Here is a 21894-nt window from a genome sequence, read left to right as displayed (position 1 = left end):
CCTATGGACTTCAGGAAACTACCTGGGACCTTCACACCCCAGATGCTTAACTGTGAGCTTGACTCAGTTTCAGACAGGGATTTCTGGGTGCCTGGCCTCTGCACTGCAGGATTGCTTCCAGACTCCCAGCACAAGAGTGCAGAACACAGTAGTGTTCCTGTTAAATTGTTGATGAGACAGGCTTGTCAATGTGAAATCTTGAAATGAAGCAAAAAGTTAACATACTAAAAAAGAGACATCTGACATCATTCGTATTCTCTTAAATGTCACAGAGCAAATTCAGAAAATGTTTTCAAAACTCAACCGCCTGAAACCCATCCAAAAGATCCTCTTCCTACCATAAGCTATTAATTCCTACTATTTAAGTACAAGCACCACCTATGTATTTCTGTTGTTTAAATACAAGAAGTTACATTGAATTCTGTCAGATAAAGGTGAGGAATTCAGCATTAACACCATGCTGCAACAAAGCAAGAGGCAAAAATCAACTGCTGTCACCCAAATACAGACAGTATTTATCTTTTATTATGACACCATGATTTTTGAAGTTGCAACAAATACGACTTCAGGGTTATCATCCCTCAAAAGAGAGACATTCCAGTCCAGAATCTCTGCAGTCTCATCCTTTGGCAACATGATACATCTTACTGCCACACAGCATTCAGTGCTTAGAGGTCAGAGTCAATGTAGAGGATACTCTGAAGATTTGTGGAAGCATATTACTCAGCTGGTAAAACATTTCCTCAGAAATTGTCTGGAAAACAATATTAAAAAAACACACCAATAAGCTTTGGCATTTTTGCTGTAGTTTGGATGAATTACATCTCTTTGTTTTTTGACATTTAAGAGATTTACTGTTTTTCAGAAGACTATAAAGATTGTTTTGAAGCTATGTGTTATAATTCTATTTAATTCAACCAAAAGGAAAACACTGACCTACAAATACTGTTTATATATTTCTAGGACATACCTGTTCCAGTAGATTTCTTGTTCCAGTAATTGATTATTTCTGCTCAGCATAAGCAGGACAGTGCTGTTTGTTATCTACAGGACTCCTGCTCTCTGAATTCCAGGATTAGATTCAACTTCAGTACTTAAATTTATTCTTTACTTCCTCCCTGCTCAACACCTTACTACTTCATCAAGAAATACATGCTATTTCTTTCCTAATATAACTGATTTTTATATTGCAGTACTCCTTTCTAGAACAAATACAAGTTGGTGCTGGCCACCTTTGGAAAACTTCCTGTTTCTGAAGATCAGCCAGAATATCAAATTAAACCAATTCAGAATCTTAATTTCAACTGCCTTCAAAAACCTGGAGTTAATAATGACTTCAGGGAAGCCTGAGTGAACTCAGTGCATTGCAGCTTTCCAAGTTGTTAGGCAATAAGACTAACAAACATCTAAACTTACCTAATGCAAGTTAGGTTAGCCATCTCTTCAGCGTAAATGATTGCAAAAAAGTTGTCTCTTTCAAAGGTGATATATTCACAATTTGTAAAGGTGAACTTCCCAGTTTGAAAGTTAGGATCATTAGAATATACTACAAGATAGCCAAAAATATAAATCCCTATTATTCTTGTTTTACTGGCAACAAACCAAACCCATAGTGGTTAATATAAGCTCACACAAAAAGAGTAGGGGACAGCAAAGAAATCAAAACTAGACTGAAATTTAACATCTTCTGCCAACAATTTCCTAGGTTGGATATGAACTTGGTTTAACCTACCTGTGGCACCAAGAACTGTACAGTCCGAGAAATTCCTCCATCCCATGAGGCCATTTCCATCATGAAACCTGTAAAACAGCATCCATACTATTTGCAGTCTTCCCCATCAATTACACCATTATCGAGCCATGAGGGGTTTTTCACATGTAATTAGGATTTTTACTGCCTTAACTGGGGATGTCATTATTTGCACTTAAATCAGACTGGACCAATCTCCTGACTGAAATCTACTTTAACTGGAAAATCTAACAAGGAATTATGGAGAAAATCAATATACCCTTGAAGACCAGAATAACCAGTCCTACGTATAGCACAGTACTAGCCAGAAGAAGTGTGAGGTTTCTCCAAATACGTGTGTTATGAGCTCTTTCAATGACTTGCTTTCATTGAGAAATAGCACTTTCCTTTAGCTCTGATGTGATCATATCCACGTTAATAAATACAAGCCTGTTGCCAAAAGTACACTGGCAATCTGGCAGCAACAGAGACTACCTGGACATACTTATATGGAAAAAGCTCAGCACTCATTTACTGATCAAGTTACAATATGGTATTTTTGTGCTACTATGTCCTTACAAATGAATTACAAAGTCCAAAGGAACAAACTCATGGCAAATAGGTATACTTAGAAAAATACTTGATTAATGAAAATAGTTATATGGATGATATTCCATTGTGAATTACTAAAGGTCACAATAGGAAGAGGTTCCTCAAGTAGGTGGAGAAAGAGCATTAACACTATTAATGTTTTAAATACTCTAAATGACTCAAGCATTTAAGTGCAGCACACAGAATGTAGCAAGTAGTAAGACCATTTGGAAAGGCAGAAAACCAAGTTGAGTCATGAGGACTTTTCAGCACTGAGATGAATTAGCCTATAGACTAGTCTTGGAAAAATCCAGGGAGTCCTCTTTGCTAGAGACAATCAAAATACAAAAGACACTGGAAATTATACTGCAGAGAATCACCAGATTTTGCCCTCCTTGAGAAACTGCTCAAAGCAGCAGTAAAGGCTTTTTCTTCTACTGTCTATGTTTAAGTTGCAAAAATATTTTCACATTTTTAGTTTCTAAGTGTCTGAGACTGCTTCCTCGTATGACAGTTAATAATTTTAAGAGAAAATTATGTATTGTTTTAACAATCAGTAATTATTGAAAATCACTTTTTTAATGAAAATACTCAGCCTCAGCTAAGGCTGGATGTCACCAAATGCAGCACAGACAAAAAAAACCCCAAAACCGTGTGAAGCATTCACTAACATACCTTTTACGCACTTGAACACAAGCTCTGCCCTCTTCAAGCACCATGGAATAGTCATTTCCTAAAAATTAATAAATGAAAAGCCTCAATGCTCAATGGATCTAACCAACATGAGTAGCAGTGAAGACAATAAAATAACATATTTTTGCCACAGAACCCCATTTTCCAGCAGGTATCCATGCACCATTACAAGCCAAGAAGAGGCCTATATATCCTATAGGTGACCATAAAAGCACTGCCACTGCCTACTGGTAGGAGAGCCCATGTCAGAACAATCTATATGTTTTTTTAAGCTGAGATGTTGAAGAAAAATACTGTTGATAATACTATTAACATGATTGGAAATAAGGTTATTTAATTCCCCTCCGGAGCTTCAGAAAACTGTGCAACATCCAAAGGATAACTGTCAGATTTATGCGTCAGCCAGTCAAAGATAGATTCCTGACCACACCTTAGCAGGAGTAACTGATAATTCCTAGCTCTTCTTGATGATTGTTTAAGGTTTACTGGCATACCTCCAACTTCAGCAAAACCCTCCTCTCTAATAGCATAACTGGAAGAAGCCCTTCTCTCCTAAAGACACATTTATGTGAAGACTTAAACCGAACAGAATTAATCTTCATCTCATGGTGGAGTTTCAGACATAAACAGACAGCAAATCCTTATCTAAGTTAAATATCAAGATGGGATATGAAAACCACAGTGGTTTAAGATACCTTAAGATACAGGTACAAGCAGTGGTCTAAATAATTTAAGTAATAATTTAAATGCTTTAGTTTATTAAAACATTCTTTGTCTGAATGTTACAAAGGCAATTATATTAAGGTGAATATTCCTAACCAGAAAGAGTCAGTGTAAATGCTTCACAATGAAAGAATGCTTCTGTTTGTTCTGATGTACTCTTCAACATGAGAAGGAGCACTTGCTAGTCTGAGTACAGGAATATAGAAGAAAACAAAAGCATCATTCTATGCAGCTTTTCAAATTTAAGTCTTACATAATTTTCCATTCAGTACAGCCAGCCTTTATTTTGTAATCTGTCATTATCAAAGAGGTTAATTTCAGGATTAAAAAAAGTTATTTGAGAAGCAAGATTATCCAAGAATGCCAACTGATGACCGCAAAACAGTACACTGTACACGGCTGTACTAAACTCTGAAAGACAAAGTTCCTACTTAGATGGGAAAGCCTCCTGCACTACCTATGTTAAAACCAGCATAAGCTAGAAATGTCTTTCCAGAAATTTTGCTTTTATTAAGTAAATCACTGCATCAGTAGATGCTGTTTTTAGGGTATATGATACAATAATCATATAAATGTTGTTGGACAACATTTTTTTCCCTTCATTTCTAAGCTTTCTGAAGAAATACTTGATCCCTGGTCTTTGCTACAACTTATGTGCCTATGTGTCACAAGTAATGTAGGCATTCATTGTCAGTTCTAATCACCGTTTTGGCTTAGATAAAAAAAACAGTGTCTAAAAAGAAAGGTCCTGTTGCTCTGAAGGCAACTCAGAAGTACCTTGTGTAATCAGTAAAAGGAACTAAGCCTTTAAAGGACTGATTGGAAGAGCAGGATATGACATTATCCCTTGGACTATTTCAGAGGAACATAAGTCCTGTGGGCACTTATGGAAATAACAGGTTGAATACAGAATGCCACTCCATGCAAGCCACAAGAACTGAAAATGACACAGTAGTGATTCAATTCTAATCCATCTTTAAAAACCTAAGTTCTCAGGGTTTTGCCACACTGTCAGGATTTTTCTCTAGATGCAAACTAAGTAACAGTTGTGGAAATGATAAAGGGTCAGTTACATACCAATTCAACGCACAATGCAGGAGATGGGGGGAAAAGGGGGAACAAACACCCCACCTCCTAGTGAGTTTTGGTTAATAACATTCAAGTGAGTAAAAAACCAAGAACACCAGGGACTCCTGGGTTTGTTCACTAGCAGAAACCACGTCACTCCTTAGCAGGCAATGATATGCTATCAGATTTCTTCTCCTTATTAAAAACCAAACAAACAAAAGGGGTGGGGGGAGGAAGAGGGAAAGCTTCACCAACTCGGAAGATGTGCTGCAAACCTTCTGATTCAAATTTGTGACAGACTTACAACATGGCATTGCCACTTTTATTAAGCTAAGGGTTTCATGCCTTTGCGGATCACATCATAACCAGGTAATAAAAATGCTGAAGTCCATAAATGCCATGTGGGATGAAGATTTCAAACCAAATTTCAATGTTTAATTTATTAAGAATTAGTAAGATGTTTATTCAAAGTACATCCATGCAAATCCTATATAAGCAGCTACACAGTTACAGGCAGGAAACCCAGACAAGAAGTATTTGAGGTTAATACACCTATCAATAATCTCTTTATATACGTAAACCATGATCATAAATATTTAACAGTTATACTTCCTTAATTTGTACTTTTTTCCCCAAAACATTTTTGTTATGGTAATAGAGACATGTTTCTCACAGCACTGCTGTGAGGACAGCAGCAACAGCTCCTATCTTGAAACTACCAAAGAAGTGTGCCAGCTCTAGCATGGCATTGCTAAAAATGTTACGAGAGCCATTTTATCCTCAGTTTATGTATCAGTTTATATCGGGTTCGGAACAGTGAGCAGACAGTAACATCTCATTTGCCTGAATTTGAATTTGTCTGCTTTTGCCTTTGTCAAGTACCAAATCCAGTTTCTTTCCTTCATTTAACTTAATTATCAGAACAGATGAGTTTGATTTTGTTGTTCTCATCATAAGAAAGACTACATAAACCAGAATTCCTTTCTTTTTTTTTCTTCATAGAAATAATAATGAAATTTAATGACTTCATTACTTCTGTGAGGTTATAAACACTATGGTTCCATCTGTAAAAGAAGAAAACCTCTGCGAAAAGCACAAAGAAAACTCACGATGAATGCCTGCCACAGTGAAGCATGCAAACATCTCTGCAGCTGTGCTCCTGGTAAACCACTTTACAAAAATGTTTTCATGTAGGTGGTAAACACAGATTCAAAACCGGGGCTGCTGAAGGCATCAAGTTCAGGTTAACTTTCAGAGATCTGTTATTATTCACTTTTCCCTCAACAACATGTTACATATGTGTGTGTTTCAAATTAGGTCAGCCAGCTGCAAAGCACTGTAATAAGCAATGCTGCTAATACATTTCACACAGAACAGTTTTGGCTAAACATACACTTACAATACAGATCACTTTCTGCTTACTCTGCAAAGACTTAAAACTTAATACAAAAGGTAAATTGTTTTGTCAGGACCCTTCAAGAATCCAGCACTAGACAGGAAGCTAATTCCTCAGTTTCACACATCCAAGCAACAAAACACTCCCAAAGTACACTGAACAGGTGGTGTTGTGCTTTATTTGCACATTAAAATACAGCTATGTAAATGAAAGCTAAAACTAACCAGGTTTAAAGAAAAAAAAGAATATAGTGAGATGGCAACACAATTAATAAAAAAGGTGAATAAATTTATGAAACACAGTAACTGGGTCCCATGAGTAACCCAGGCTGTTGTCCTGCAAGTTGATTATTTGCATTTGTGCCCCCTCAAAAAGTCTTGATATGACTTTAGAGATGAAAATTTCAGAAATAGTATCATCAGTTCCTAAAAGACTACTTTTATGTATGGAAGTATATCTTTCAGAAGCTTCATAATTGGCCATATTTAACTTCTGCACTGCTTGTACTGTCCCATTAACAGGTCTTGATCTTGCAAGAGGGGGCCACTTGTACACTGTGTTAAAATCAAATTCCCCTATAAAAAAGCCATTGTTAAGGGCAATCCTTCATGGTGATCCTTTACTTTGCTGTGAGCCAGGCACTTTCAAAGAAGGAAAGGCAGTATTGAAATTTGTAACTGAAAAAAAATCAAAGGGTTACTTAAGAAAGAACCCACAACCGATTATAATTATACATACGAGGTTACAGTAATGGCAGTATTATCTTATTTTTCTCATTTTTTTAAGTTCACAGACTTTCCACCTCCTGAGGTGAGGCATATGGCTGCAGTGTTTGTCTACTGCTTCTCACCCTGCCTCTCCATCCCCTTTTCATCTCTGCTAGTATCTTGTGAGCCACATGAGACAGTGCAGAGACTGTCAATGGCATTAATGTAATATGCACTGTTCAAAGTTACAGTTAAGTAAGAGCCACATTGTACATTAGTGTCCACTGAAGAAGTGAATACGAAAGGTCAGCACAACAAGGAAGCACACTTGTATCCACAAAGAGCATTAGCAATACACTGCTTCTTGCCCAGCTGGTATTTGGGGGACTTAAAAGAGAAAGTAGGGCCAGAAATTAAGGATGCAAGTGATTAGGCAGTGAAGATCACAGCTCAGAGCAAAGGTGAAATTTGATTGCTGCTGAGTAAGGTTGAGATAGTAAAGAGTGCTGTTTAGGGATACAGAACTCTAAGCCCAGCTTTGCTAGCTCTGCTGCTCATAAAACTTAGTTTTAAGAGTTTCTAGCTAGCAACAAATAAAACTGGGGACCTGGTATGACTACTGCATCAACGACTCTGGAGGTACAGCAAGAGATGCTGCCAGAAGACTTCTAGTAGTCCCATCCTTCAACAGTACAAGTGTGCAATGAGCTGGATCAAGAAAGCAAAATGTCCAAAATGAGGGGTGGGAATAAAAATCCAAAGTCATTCAGCTGGCTGAAGTGCTTGTAACTGCTTCAGTTCTTAATTTGGATCACCGTATAAATGAGTGTCAACATAATGATGTGGCAGGAGCCAGTGCAATGATGTGGCAGGAGCACGTGACTGGCATAAACTGTCCCATGTGCCTGAAACCGGCATGAAACATACCCTTTTCAAAAATCACTTTTGTTGCATCCTACAAGATAAAGCCAAGTTAAATCCTTATATTTACTTACTTCTGACATATCATGCACCAATAGGAGAGGAATACTAATGGTAGTAATGTCGTGTGTGCAGCAGACTTTGAGAATGTTTCTGAGTCCCATGATTGCAGGATCCCGAGCAGTTATATTACCGGATCTTACATTATCATCCACACAGAGGTGAAAAGCAACATGAATTTCAGAAAGGTTTGAATGACGTGTGATGTAGAATTCTCCTGCAAAATAATACAAACCAGGAAAGCAAGATGTTATCGTAGTGATCTACACTGAAATACAATTGTTAGACAATGTAAGGATATGGTCAGTCAAGAAAAAAGGCAAATACAAACACACAAGAGAGATCAGAACACACAAATAAGGAGATTAAAAAAGTTAGAAACCAACTGATCTAAAAATCTCCTGGAATATCATTGTTCTGTAACATATCCTACACTCACTTTCCTGCTTTGATGGGTTTCACTGGCATCATGGACACCTGGTGTAATAAGACATAACAGTGCCAGTACAAGCGGATATGATCTATATATAGTATGAAACAGAAAAACAAACACAGAGGAGGTGTAATACTCAAAATATATAATGTAAGTACTGAATTGCAGACAGATGTGGGAGGCGGAAACACCAAAAAAGGATGGGTTAAAATAAAGGATGTAAAAACTCTGCGGAAAAAGATAGCAGGTTATATAACATCTGAGATATGTCCTAGAAGACAAAGGTATCACTGATCATTAGAATTTAAAATAATCCATAGGAATGGGAAAATTAGTTGACCAAGACATCTCACTGGGGTATTTTTACACTTGGTATTTATTCATTTACCACAGGTAGAGAAAGAGTAAGGGGCAGCGAAATGCATGTCTCCATCTTACCGTTCTGCTAGAGATCAAAAAAGTAGGTATACAATACCTTTACTGTCTCAATCAACAGATAAGCATCTTTCTTCAAACCTATTCTCACTGGTCATTTAAGTTAAGATACTACCTTTGTACTGGGACAGCTGAAGAACAGCTATGTACTCCTTCCTGACAACAGCTAAGGAAGTAGTAATCCCCAGCAATGACCCATCTAAAAGTAGAAATACACAAGCCACTGCAGCAATATCCACCCTAGTTTATCTGTTAAGAACCCAAGTTGATTTATAATCCACTTACACCAAGAAGATGCAAAACAATCACGAAAGCAATTTTAAGCCCTCTTACTCAACCTTGAGTTGTATGGATTTAACTCCTTCCCCCCTCCCAACTGTGTATTCATACTCAAATGCCACAGAAATTTTCCTTAATAAAAATTACAGTATATACAGAAGACATTTTGAGAGGAATGGATTAATACTTCTCAAGGGTCAAAAAATACATTCTAAAATGTTCTGCTCTATCACAACAGTGACATATATGCAATTATTTAAATAAAAATAAAATTAGTTGCTAGCATTTAAGTTTTACCTTTTCCCATACAGAAGTTAAATGATTTGCCCCAAGTCACATGATGCAGTGGCAAAGCTGGGAATAGAAACCAGATGTCCTGACACCCAGTTCTCTGCCGTAGCCACAAGAACATCCTTCGCCTCTAATTGAGGTCAACTTGGGTTTAGTTTATAATTTATGTTCTGACTTTAGAGCTAAAAATGTGCATCTATAAAACATGATTTGCTTTAAGAAGAGAGGGGAAATGCAACAGAACTCACCCGGCAAAATGTTTGACTGGTTTCGTTCTATATTCTTTAATTTATCTTCACTTCCACTACTTTTGTTTTCTGTATATAAATATATAGCACAAATATTAAACATATCTATTAGTTATGTTTTGCCATGAAAGTCTGACATACTAAGATGATATCTGGCTTAATTTTTACTATAAAGTTAATATAAAGCCCCCCAAAAGCAGGGAGAAGGACAGGAAGTGGTTTTGCTGTCTTCAGTAGGCACTGAATTGTATCTTATCTCAAACCATATGCTTACTTAACCATCCGACAACACCTCTTCATTTGGACAAAGGAAAACACAGTATTCTCAGACATAAAATGAAACTTTCCAAATTGTCCCACAACTGCAAAGTACCTTGCTATTGCTTTTGAAATAACATAACCATTTAAAGCAAATTTGTTCCTAGTACTACAAGAAAAAAATTTAAAGATATTTACATAAATTAGCAATATAAAATCAGCTTTCAGTGTTTTGCTCAAGACTACAGCAATATGCAGGTTCCAAAGAAAACTTGTTTTTCTCTATGTACTCTTACAAATCTACTAATGTTACTGATGTATTTAAATCAAGTAAGTAGTTCTCTGCATGAAAAAACAAAGTTTCATGATGTACAAGTACTGATCATGGTCACAAAATTTCACAGCCATTTGTAAATGTAAGTGCAAAGTAACCTGTTTACAAGGATTTGGTCAGCACTAAAAAAATATACACATTTAGTCAAATTATTATTCAGTTTTTAGCACTCACTTTTAAGGAAGGGAAGAAGTCATAAATCTCTTCTGCAATTTTATTTCTACTTAAATGTAAACTCAGGTAAAGTCAGATAAAGTCTCTGTTGCTGCAGGCAGTTTAAACTGCAGGTGACAGCACAGTGCCCTGTCCCTATCACTTCCCATGCTGTTAGAGCATGATCAGAACCTAAGGACTTAACACTTGTTTTTTTTGTAGGGTATTTCTGTTATGGCAGCAAAAAACACCATGTAAACATGGTGTCTGTGAAGACAATATCATGCAGACTTCTCAGAGTTTATCAATAAACTTGAGCATTCCATTTTATAGATAAGGTAACTGAAAAAGAGGGAAATCAGCTTGCCCAGAACATAAACATTCAGATGACCACTATTCTATTTCAAGGTAAGTAATTTTAGTTGTTACTGACCATGATGTCTTTTCGACTTACTGCTACGCTGTGCTCTGGCCTTAAGTACAACCTTCTGGACAATTTCAAGCTGTTCTTGAATTCCAGGAAAATGGAAATCCGTGCATTCTTGGCAAACAGTTGCAAAATCTAGGAAAAAAGTAAGATTAAAATCCACGTCATAAGGCTGTGCTTAGTAACATTACGTAATCCTGTGCTCCTGTTCAAGCAAGGCCAGTTACAAAGACAACCCCCCAAAACCAGAAGCAGCTCTGCTATACTCCTTTTTAAATTCTAAAGAAATATATGTGAGAGAAAGAAATTAATTGCTTTGGGAAGCAAACAAACAAAACCAATCAAGCAAAAAAACTCCACATCAAACACACAACAAAATCCCAAGAACAGTTGCATGAGTGTTGTTGCTATTCAAACAAATCACCCAGACAAAAAAAAGACAACCCCAAAACACCAGCAACAATATGTACTTATTATGTGCATTAAATGTAACTGTGCTCTAAAGCTGATGCCTTATTACTAGGAGTAGTAGTTTATTAAAAGATACTTAATAGATACCTCCAACAGCAATAAGAGCATTTCAAGTGCTTTGAAAAGTGAGCACTATTAATGAAGTTCATAAACAGTGTATCTGGAAAGCTGAAATTACAATTCTTTCATTTTAGTTCTCAAAACACTGATCTGAAAGCTGAAGAAAAGTGTCAACAGCCAAAAAGAACTGCAAGTTCATTTTCCTGATAAGTGAGCATTATGTCAGACTTGGAAATATTATACTGATAATGAGGATCATAAAATACTGCCTCTGTAACTAGTATTCCAAACTCCTTACCCTCATGCCCAGCCTTCTCTCCAAGCAAGTCAATGGAGCCAAAATAATCTATTAGCAAGGAGCTAGACTACACTAAGTAATTGCTACTTCCTGTTTTAAGGTACCTGTTCTAATCCTCCTTAAAGTTCTTAATGTATTTTATCGTTTTACATTAAATCTCCACCACAAAATCTATTTTCAAAATAGATATATTAAATTCTGTGTTCAAAACCAAGGGAGAAAGAAGCTCATATTCCAAAAGACTGTGTCTTCTGTTTTATCGAGATAAAACAAGGTCACAAGACATTTTATTTAAAACAAAGAAATCTCTCTTATATTTAAATTAACTTTCATTTTAGTTTATTGTTTGTCTGAGTGTGCTACACCTACTCAAAACCCAAGCAACTGTAGCCCTACAAAGACCTAATATCAAAGACTTGAGTGAGGCAATGCATGAAGTCTACAAAGAAACTATTCATCTAGCTTAGAAAAAATAGTCTGAATGAAATCAGCATGTTGAAAGTTCACACCTAAGTTCAACTTTCTGTCCAAGGCTGTTTTCTAGAGATGTGTACAAATCTGCTTTCAAAGGTATATTTTGCTAGTTGCCATGTACACATTGTAAGACATACAGAAAACACTGCAGTCACAGTTTTCAGTCTTGCCTCACATGGCATACAAATGGAACCATTTTTGGATAAGAGATTTACCTAAGATGCAGCACCAAAATGTTTGCCAGACTTTTGAAAATTTCATCAAGATTTGAGGGAGCTCCTAGCCCATCATAAAATAATGGCTATTAGGTTTGTATTTTTCCTCAGCTTTAAAACAGAAGCAGAAAATTGTTTCTACGCTTTTGCAATCCAGAAATTTAGACTGCACAAGCCACAGCATCTCTATTTAAACAACAGCATTAATGCATTATTTGAAAGTCTTCTATATAGCAATTTTATGAACCTTTGAGACCCGTAATGTATTTATTTCTTAAAGAGCCTTTTAGGAAGGGGAACTGTTTCTGGCTAGTGCTCTTGCAACAAACAGCTTTAACAGTTTCAGAGCAAAGCTTCCTCTCAAAGGTAAGTTTAATACTGCCGTTCTGCCAGAAGCTGCCATTATCACCACAAAGTGGGTTTAAAGACATGTGCCCAAACCTCAATTGCCACCAACAGTGGTTTGGGGCCTCAGTACAATCAGATGTTCACTGATGGTTTAAAGTAATATATATCCTCATAGCAGCCTTCCAGTATCGGAAGAGGGCCTATAAGGATGCTGGGGAGGGACTCTTCATCAGGGACTGTACTGACAGGACAAGGGGTAACGGGTTCAAACTTAAACAGGGGAGGTTTAGACTGGATATAAGGAAGAAGTTCTTTCCTGTTAGGGTGGTGAAGCACTGGAATGGGTTGCCCAGGGAGGTAGTGAATGCTCCATCCCTGGCAGTGTTCAAGACCAGGTTGGATGAAGCTTTGGGTGATATGGTTTAGTGTGAGGTGTCCCATGCCCCATGTGGGGTTGGACCTAGATGCTCTTAAGGTCCTTTCCAACCCTAACTATTCTATGATTCTATGTTCAGCTAGGTCAGAGGAGCTGAGGTATGAGACACAGCATTTTGAGAAGAATGGTGGTGCACACAGCTGTGGAATGTGCCTACAGTTAAGTTTGTCAACATGCCTTCAGAACTCAAAGAAATAAAAACTTACTGAGAATTATATTTTACATATTGTGATAAAGTCCCTTATTTCCCCCCCTGTTGTGGCTGCAAGACCTAACTGGCAGCTAGAAGATGCAATTTTGTGTTTGATGGTATTACTTAAATGTCAATCTTCTCTTCCCACCTAGGATTAATCATAAACCCAAATCTTATCTATTTGTTACTAATTTAAACATTTAAGCAGTAAAAATAAAAAAAAAACAAAACTAAAACAAACAGAGAGAAAAGTAACTGAAAAAGAGTACAAGTATTAAATAATACTGTCAGAATTAAGCAGCTTGGAAACCATAAACAGCAAAAACACAACTGCAATTTTTACTGGTATACTTCCCTTTCTTTCTTGCTACAAGTGATGCCACACTGTTTTCAGAGAGTATCAACGACCAAAGTCTGGGATTTCTATGGCACACTAAAATAATGACTAAAATAGTGGCTTCAGTCAAATATTTTGGTATTCAAGAAGAAGATGGGAAACACAATAATGTGGTTCAGAGAAAGCCTCAGTGACCAAAATTAGAACAGGAATGAACATAATGTCCAGTTACTCGAAAGGCACGCATACACTTAAAATGGCTCCTAAGCAAGCTTTCCAGGAGGAGGCAAGTAATATTCCTATTGATCATTTTTAATGGCATTCATAGTGCTGCAGACATCTGAAGAACACATTATTTTTATACATTTAATTATCAATGTAAATTCTTTGCAAATTTCAGTTTCATCTTTGCAAACAGGTTTCAGCATGCTAATCTGTCATTAGAGAGCTAGAAGCCCCTTCAGTAAGTCAGTCTAAGGCAAGGAAATCAACCCTGAAGTGTTCATTCCAACATGTTCCTTACTCAAATACAAACCCTAGGAAAGAAGTGAGAGAGATATCAGCATATCAGAGCACAATTCTGTCCCCCATCCTTATCCATATCTCTTTTTGCATTTGTCACCCTTTTTGCAATACCATGTCCAAAACATTTGAATCTCCAATAAATTTTAATTCTACAGGAAATATTTTTTGTGACAGCAAGTTTGAGTGACATCTGTTTTCACTGACACGATACACTCCATTAGAGGACTCACCTCTTTTGATGCCACTGTATGAACTGATACGGTTATCTACCAACAAAACCAGGCCACAGAGAGAAGTTGAATAGAGAGACATTGCAGTTTGAAGTCTGTGAAGTTTTACTCCACTTCGATGATTGCGCTTATGTTTACAGAAATCTAGCATATCAGCTCTCAGTAATCTCAAGTTATGCATGGTCTTCAACTGAGCTCCTGTAGGGGATATCAACAATTTGAATATGTACAGTGAAAGAGGAAAATTGGGATTGTTATTAAAATGCAAGGGATTAAAGTGCTTCCCTAAGTTTTCTGAGAAAGATCTATAAGGGAAATATAATCAATAATACTCAAAGACAGTTTTCAATCATATATTTGGTTTTACATACATACCAGCAATTTACAAAGTAAGAGTAAAAATGCAGTATTTTCACATGCTGTCACAAAGAAAGGCCTTGTCCGCTATTATAAGGCTATGGATGAAATACAAATGCAGTCAAAACAGACAGCATAAGAAGTCTCTACTGCATAAATAAAAAGCAAAAACTTTAAGTATCTATTTTTCTGTTAATTGAGCATGGGAATTGAACCTAATACAGACATTTGCTTACCAAACATAAGAATAGTTAAAATATCATTTTTAACCACTATATGTTTTGATGTTAGTGTACCTTGTGAAGGTGGATAAAAACTTGCTTCTAGAAAGTTTGACATTAAGTATATTTCAGGTAGCTAGATACTGTTTGATACAGCTTACACAATACAGTCCTCCTCTTACTTATGTAAAGAACAAATACAGTTTGGTTTGTATATATTATGCATATTCATGGTTAATAATACATGTCATCCTGTAAATAATACATGGTTTAGATACATTATTTATTAGCATTTGTCATGATGTTTCATTTTGGTGTCAGTTTACTTACCCAAATGAATAGTAAAACTTTCTTCTAACAGCCTCTGCTCTTCATAAATTCTTCCATTTCCTTCTACAGATTCTCTCAGTTGGCTGGGCTGAATATTAATTTCATCACTAAAATAATGAAAAGTGTACTGAAAAGTTTGCCCTAATTTTTATTCAGTCCAACAAGATCTTGTGAAAGCTATCCGAAGTTTTCTTGGCTAGTCTGTAGAAGCCAAGAGACTAAACCTATCGGCATGAACTTCACTTATTTTGCCTTTCTGGTATGCAATATTCTACATGCATACCAGCAGAAAGACCTAACTCCACCGTTAGATTTACCTAAATAATTACAAAGCATTCTGAGATTGAGAAATAAAAAATAAGTACTATACCTAGCTATAAGACAATAACACAGGAAGGAAAAAAACCCCACAATGAAACATTTTTCTCAGTTTCCTTATCATAGCCAAAACTTTATTTATGAAGTTACAACACAAAACATTTATTTTTTGACCCATATACAAAATAGGATGCTAAAAAAAGATTAAAAAAAAAATAAAAATCAAACCAAGTCAAATCAAACACTCCATTGTATTCAAACTAGCTGGAAACATTTCAGATACCAGGTACAATGATTAAAACACTATCACTTCACATCTATTATGAGCATCCAATATTATGACACCAAAACATCCTCTCCTCTCCTCTCTCTTAGAGGTCCTTGCCTCTGGACCTTTAGTAGTCCTTTTGCTTCAACTATCCCACTTAAATGGCTAACATGAAATAAAGATTATATAAAAGCAGGTACTTTGAACTATTACAAATGGAAGTAAGCATCACAGAGGAATTAAATACCTGACTGTGCTGTTGTTGGGATTCTTTAGGTCTTGATGAAGCTTTATCACCCATTCCTGATATTCCTGCTTCTGGATGGCAGTAGACTGTTTTAATTCATTGGTCCACTTGTTCTCCAAATCCTAACAAGACAACAGTGATAATTTGAGTAGTTTGTGTTGTCTTTTTAAACTAGTATTTGCTTGACATGCATATTCTGCTTCACTGAAGTCAGTTTACCTGCTGAGATTCAAAATGCTGAGCTGCTAATGAATTTACATCTTGGTCTGTTAGTGATTTCCCTAGCTCCTGCATCACTTTATCCATTTCAGCTCCTTGTCTGAAATAGAAGCAAAAATAGATTTGCAACTAAAAACAAAATAAAAGAAAATAAAAAATAGCAAAACAACACCTATCGTAAAGTCACTGATACAATTATCAGTTGTATCAGTCAGCTGGTCAATGCTCATCACAAGCAGAGATACAACTGAATGCACAGCTGAAAGCTATGTCCATCTGCTCATTTTGGAATTGCAATTAATATATTTAAAGTCTGCCCTCACAGATGTTCTAAAGAAGGTACAACAGTTATCTCCAGATACTCTAATACAGCATCTAATTCACTATCCTTATCATTAGAAGAGGTTTTGAAATTGACCTACTCAGTCCCTTGCCTTTCTCCAGCCCAACCACATCACAGTTGATCCAAACAGGTAAACACCAGGAAGTAGGTTAAACATAACCAGTTTTAATAGTTGGATGAGTTTCCAGCTCAAACTACATTCAACATGAGGACCTGGAGCTACAGGGCTGTCCTGCTATCATCAATTCATCCAATACCTCATCCCTCCTTAGTCTTCTTAATCCGTGGCTTCATTTAATCTTTCACATTCAGCTCTTTCTTCAGCAAGCAATTGAATTACTCTAGCACTGATTTAGTAATGAATATCAAAAAAAAAAAAAAGTGAGTTGAGGATCAGAGATTCCAAATCAGCTCCTGTGTAAACAACACACCTACGCTTATCTGGGATAGTCTCAGCTGCCACCAACATATGGAGTTCCTTGATTATGACAAATAGATATGACAATTTCCACCAGAATCAATGCACAGCTGTATCACACCAGAGCTCTACAAAATTACTGCTTTTAAGATTAACTGCTCTTTCTTCTATATACTACTTGTCAAGAGTCAAAATGGTTTGCTAACATGCTATTGGCAACACACCCAAATTAGAAATACGTACAATTCAGTGTATAAGAAACTATGTAAGTAGATACGCATTGTATAATGTGAGTTTAAACACACACAATTCAAGAGTCATACCGTTACTCTGAATGCTAAAACAAACCTACTTAGAATATCCTGGCACTTCACAAGCACCTACAGTATCTAGTAGCTACAGTATTGTATGTGTTCCCTCTTGTGGACAAAGCAGCCACATGCAGTTATGCAAGCTTATTTGGAAACGCAGGATCCCACAGAGGACTTTCCTAAATGCCAAGATTCCCTAAATGGCAAGAGTAATTAGGGTTGGAAAGGACTCTATAAGACCATCTAGTATCAACCCCCTGCCATGGGCTGCCTCACACAAGACCATGTTACCCAAAGCCCTGTCCAACCTGACACTGATTTTCTAGATATCCTAAGCACTTTATGTTGCTGTACCATTTAAATGTGGATAGAACAGTGGACATCAAACTTTCTATTACTTTGATGGCCTTAGCTTTTATTATTTTCAGTGTCTGAGGAGAACACAATATAGCAGACCCTAGCAGTATAAGGCTAAGTATCATACAATTTTAAAGAGGGAAACCTAAAACTAAATAGGGCTTACACAGACAACTACAAGTTGACACACATTGTCCTACAAGTTGTATACACCCAGTGGCATGCACCCCTATTTATTAAGAGAGAAAAAGACAAAAAAAAAGGAATACCTTTCCCGAAGTTTTTTCAGTTCCACATCTCTTTCACTTATTAATTCTGAGATGCTAACAAAATAATTGTGTTCCAGGTTTAACAGCATTTCAGAAGCTGGAGAATGTATCAGATCATGATAAACGTCTGCAAAATCTTCATCCCAGCTGGTTTCTTCAGGTTTTGCATATTCTAAGGTTGTCTAGAAATGATAAAAGGCATTTTAAAGCATATGTTACCTTTTAGGACATACAAGGATCCCTCACAATGTTGGGGCAAAACCAACTGTGCATTCACACTGTTACTCAACCTGAAACATACAAAAATTATCAAAAAAGATAATTGTTTTAATATTATATTATTTTAATACTCTGTTTTAGAATATAGAAAAATTTAAAAAATGTTTTAATGTTTTTTCCCTTCCCATAGTCTCTTTCAAAGCAACTAACAATGGAAACATTAAGGTTTTGACTACAATGAGGAACTGCCAATTTTCTGCCATCCCCAACTTGGAAAGAACAATACCTATAACAATATTTGCAGCTGATGAATTTCAGATAGGGTCCAAAACACCAGCTGTGCAAACAAAACTGTTTTTCTAGAAAGGCTGACTAACCTCTGACATCACTAGAATTCGATCAGTAACACTGATGTAAGAAAAGCCAGGTTTTATTGCACAAAGATTCCAGTTTTTCAAGCTCCTTTTTACTGGAAAACTCCTTACATGTGTAATCATTTCCACCAGATTCAGATGACGAATTGAGATTACATCATTGATGTGTAGGTTAGAAATGTCACATATGATCTAATCCTAACCCTTGCACTCAGGTCAACCAATTCATAGAGACCACTAGCAGAGAAGACTGCAAACTCTTCCAGTGTTCTATCACATTCATATGCTCAGTCAATACAGATTTTTGTTAAGCTAATTTAGTTTTGTTGACATTCTTTAAGGCAGATGATTTGTTTCCAAATATCTTTATAACACAAGATTTTTTTTGGAATTTTTCACAACATTCTTCTACACTGCATGATAAGCAAATTTGATTCCTATAAAGTTTTCCTCAAATGCTGCAGTTTGTAATTTTGGGGTTTTTTTTTTCCTCTTTGCTAGAACTCCTCCAGTTCTTTTGCATTCTTCTCTTTTGAAGATCACATGCAAAGCTAGATGCATTACTCCAGCTAAAATGTAAAATAGTTACATGAACACACAACATGAGCTGAAGAGTCTCCCCCAAGTATATACTATTTCTTTGGAGACTTGACTGCCACTACTAAGATCCAGGACAGGAGTACTAATTTACTATCTCTTGCTTCTATTCTAATGCATTATAGACATTACACCTATTTTTGTTTGACTATCACTAGCTATTTACCTGTCAATTTTCTGTCTCTACTAAATTCAAGAAAAAACTAATTAATGACTGACAGGATGAAGACTTAATGATCACTTTCAGATAAACAAAGAAAATTGTAAGAATTGACCAGTAAAATTCAGTGTAATTTTGCATCTTCACAGATGTAATTGTCTGTACATGCACACACACTCTCACAAATAAAGTCCTGAATATTAACTTTTCAGCCTTAATCTTACCTCTTTATAAGCTTTAGCCCAAGTATCTGCCAGCTGGTTTATGTCTACTTTTCCTGATTTCACTGCTTCCAGAGCCATTTCAGCTTCTCTATCATAATCCTTTATAGTTTCCTCTTCTACAAACTTCTTAAGAGATTGCTTCAGGTCTATTATAACATGAAAATAATGGTCCATCAACAAAACATGCCAGGAGAAGTATCAGTAATCATCTGGGAAACATACAAATAAAGTTTTTCTGAAAACCTTCTACTTAGGCACCTTACTTGCTACTAGTGACAGTAGTTTAATGTTTTGTTGTCTTAAAACCAAATTTTTTAAGACTGTTCTAACACCCTTCTTTGGGTTTCTTAAAGTGGACACGGACATACGACATTAATTTAAGAATTTAATTTAAGAAATTAAGAAATCAATTCTTACCATTTTCTATAAAGCATGGCAGATTGTGCAGAAGCATTAGACGTCCATGTAAATGACTAATATTCTCTTGCACAGGGAATTTGAGAGGCACGGTAAGCACTAAATGTTGGTTTCCAGCATTGAATTTGTACATATAGTCTCTCTCTCTACTGCAGGTCTTTCCTTTATTAGGCTTCATCTTCTTGAGTTTATTTCCTGCATTAGAAACAAAAATAACATGATCTATATTATTGTAAAAATGTAAGTAAAAATGCTAACTAAAACCATGTCTTTGTTAACTATTAACAGCTTCTGGCAAGAAAACATAAACCCCCAAATTTTTCATACTCATCTCAACTTCCAAATACACGGGTTTGAACTGTAACATAAATAGCAGTTTACAAAACATTGACTGCTTCTAAACTGTAACTGAGTCTATCATTTTATGAATTAGATATAAAGAAAATGTAAGTTAGATAAAAGGACGAAGGTCTCCCTGTGAAGATGATCAGGCACTGGAACAGGCTGCCCAAATAAGTGAATGTTCCATCCCTGGCAGTGTTCAAGGCCACGCTGTGTAGAGCCTTGCGCAACATGGTCCAAGATGAGGCATCCCTGCCCATAACAGGGGCATTGGAACTAGGTGATCTTAAGGTCCTTTCCAACCCTGACCATTCTATGATTCTATAATTTGGGTACTTACTCTTACAATTACAGTATAAGCACCCTGACTTAAAGGCAGAACCAGGACAAAAGGCTCAAACAGCAAACTAACTAATAACTGTTGCCAGGAACATCTCAAAATCTGAAATCCCTCACTGTACATTAGGATTTTACTTCCTCCTTTCTGCAGCTGGTAGGTTTGAATTGGCAGGTGGGAGGCTGTGGAAGTTTGCAATCATTTTTAGAAAAAGCTTATTTTTTTCCCACCTACTTTAGGATAGATTGTCATTATTTCCAAATAATACCATTGAAAATAAGCCAGGAGAAAAGCAAGATAATGGCTTACAGAATGAAAATACCAGATGGGATCATGTAACTATGTCACTAATTCTTCCCTCTATTCATTTACATTCCTCCTTCTAGAACATCACCGCAAAGCAGGATATAGCACTCAGCTGAAACCTATGCTAAAAACTACGCTCCAAGCATAATACAAAAGAAAAAGTCTATCTTCCACGGTATTTTCCACGTCAAGATTAATGGGGCCAGTTCCCACTTTTCGTTTATATTGGGGTTTTTTGTTTGTTTGGGGTTTGTGTGTGTGTGTGAGCAAACCTATATATTGGAAATGGGATTAAACAAATGAGTTATAAATTGCTTCACTATAACACCAAATCTCCGAACCCAAAGCAACCCAAATCGGTCTCCTGGCCCATCAGAGAGGGATTTAAACGGCACCATTTAGAAATGCAAAACTTACGAACTTTTTTCTGCAACTTCCCGACAAAATAGCGGGGAAGAAAAGTGCAGCTAAGCAGCCGATGTGCCCCAGCAGAAAGGCCCAAACCCGGCGCTTGTGCCCCCCGCCACACCAAGGGCTCTGATGAGCCAGACCTGGTCCTCATGCCAAGGGAGAAGACATCAGCTCCCACTGCTGAAAACATATAAGCAAAGCCAGCAGCGGGAAGGAAACGTCCGCAGAACCCCATCCACCTTTACCCTGCCGGGAAGGCTCCGACACCCCAGGGTTAGCACAGCCCCACAGCTCGGCTAGGGGGACTGCAGCCGGTTCCCCCGTCGCCAAAGGCAGGACCGATATCCTCCTCCTTGTGCGCTCACCTGGGTGCCAGGCGGGCAGGTGAGGGAGCTCAGCGGCCAGCGCCGCCCGGGCGGGGAACGCAGCGAAGAGCTTCCGCCGCTGAGGAAGGCGGTGGCGGGCGACTCTCGCCTCCCTATGGACCCTTCGCATCCGGAGCCGCAGATTCGCCGC

The 21894-nt window shown here is 37.0% G+C and overlaps 1 protein-coding gene across 3 annotated transcripts; it reads right to left on the bottom strand.

Moving 5' to 3' along the window:
- Nucleotides 1-484: 484 nt before the first annotated feature.
- On the bottom strand, nucleotides 485-21862 carry FERRY3 (FERRY endosomal RAB5 effector complex subunit 3). 3 transcript variants are annotated; one of them, XM_034063155.1, is made up of 14 exons: nucleotides 21744-21862; nucleotides 19983-20177; nucleotides 19566-19711; nucleotides 17992-18173; nucleotides 16294-16393; nucleotides 16075-16196; nucleotides 15242-15348; nucleotides 14334-14531; nucleotides 10753-10881; nucleotides 9575-9643; nucleotides 7903-8105; nucleotides 2996-3053; nucleotides 1733-1800; nucleotides 485-754 (listed from the first exon to the last, which is right to left on the bottom strand). In XM_034063155.1, the coding sequence occupies exons 2-14, from the start codon at nucleotides 20158-20160 to the stop codon at nucleotides 662-664; spliced, it is 1653 nt and encodes a 550-aa protein (XP_033919046.1). In that variant the 5' UTR covers nucleotides 20161-20177; nucleotides 21744-21862; the 3' UTR covers nucleotides 485-661. The 3 variants fall into 3 exon arrangements, with proteins under 3 accessions (XP_033919046.1, XP_033919048.1, XP_033919047.1); XM_034063157.1 differs by lacking the exon at nucleotides 21744-21862 and adding an exon at nucleotides 21624-21640; XM_034063156.1 differs by lacking the exon at nucleotides 21744-21862 and adding an exon at nucleotides 21385-21401.
- Between the last annotated feature and the right edge of the window lie 32 nt (nucleotides 21863-21894).

The sequence above is a fragment of the Melopsittacus undulatus genome, chromosome 5 (genome assembly GCF_012275295.1).
Source record: "Melopsittacus undulatus isolate bMelUnd1 chromosome 5, bMelUnd1.mat.Z, whole genome shotgun sequence".
In the NCBI taxonomy this organism is placed as follows: Eukaryota; Metazoa; Chordata; class Aves; order Psittaciformes; family Psittaculidae; genus Melopsittacus; species Melopsittacus undulatus.
Note: the sequence above shows the minus strand (reverse complement) of the source record. Positions and strands in the feature narration are given on the sequence as shown.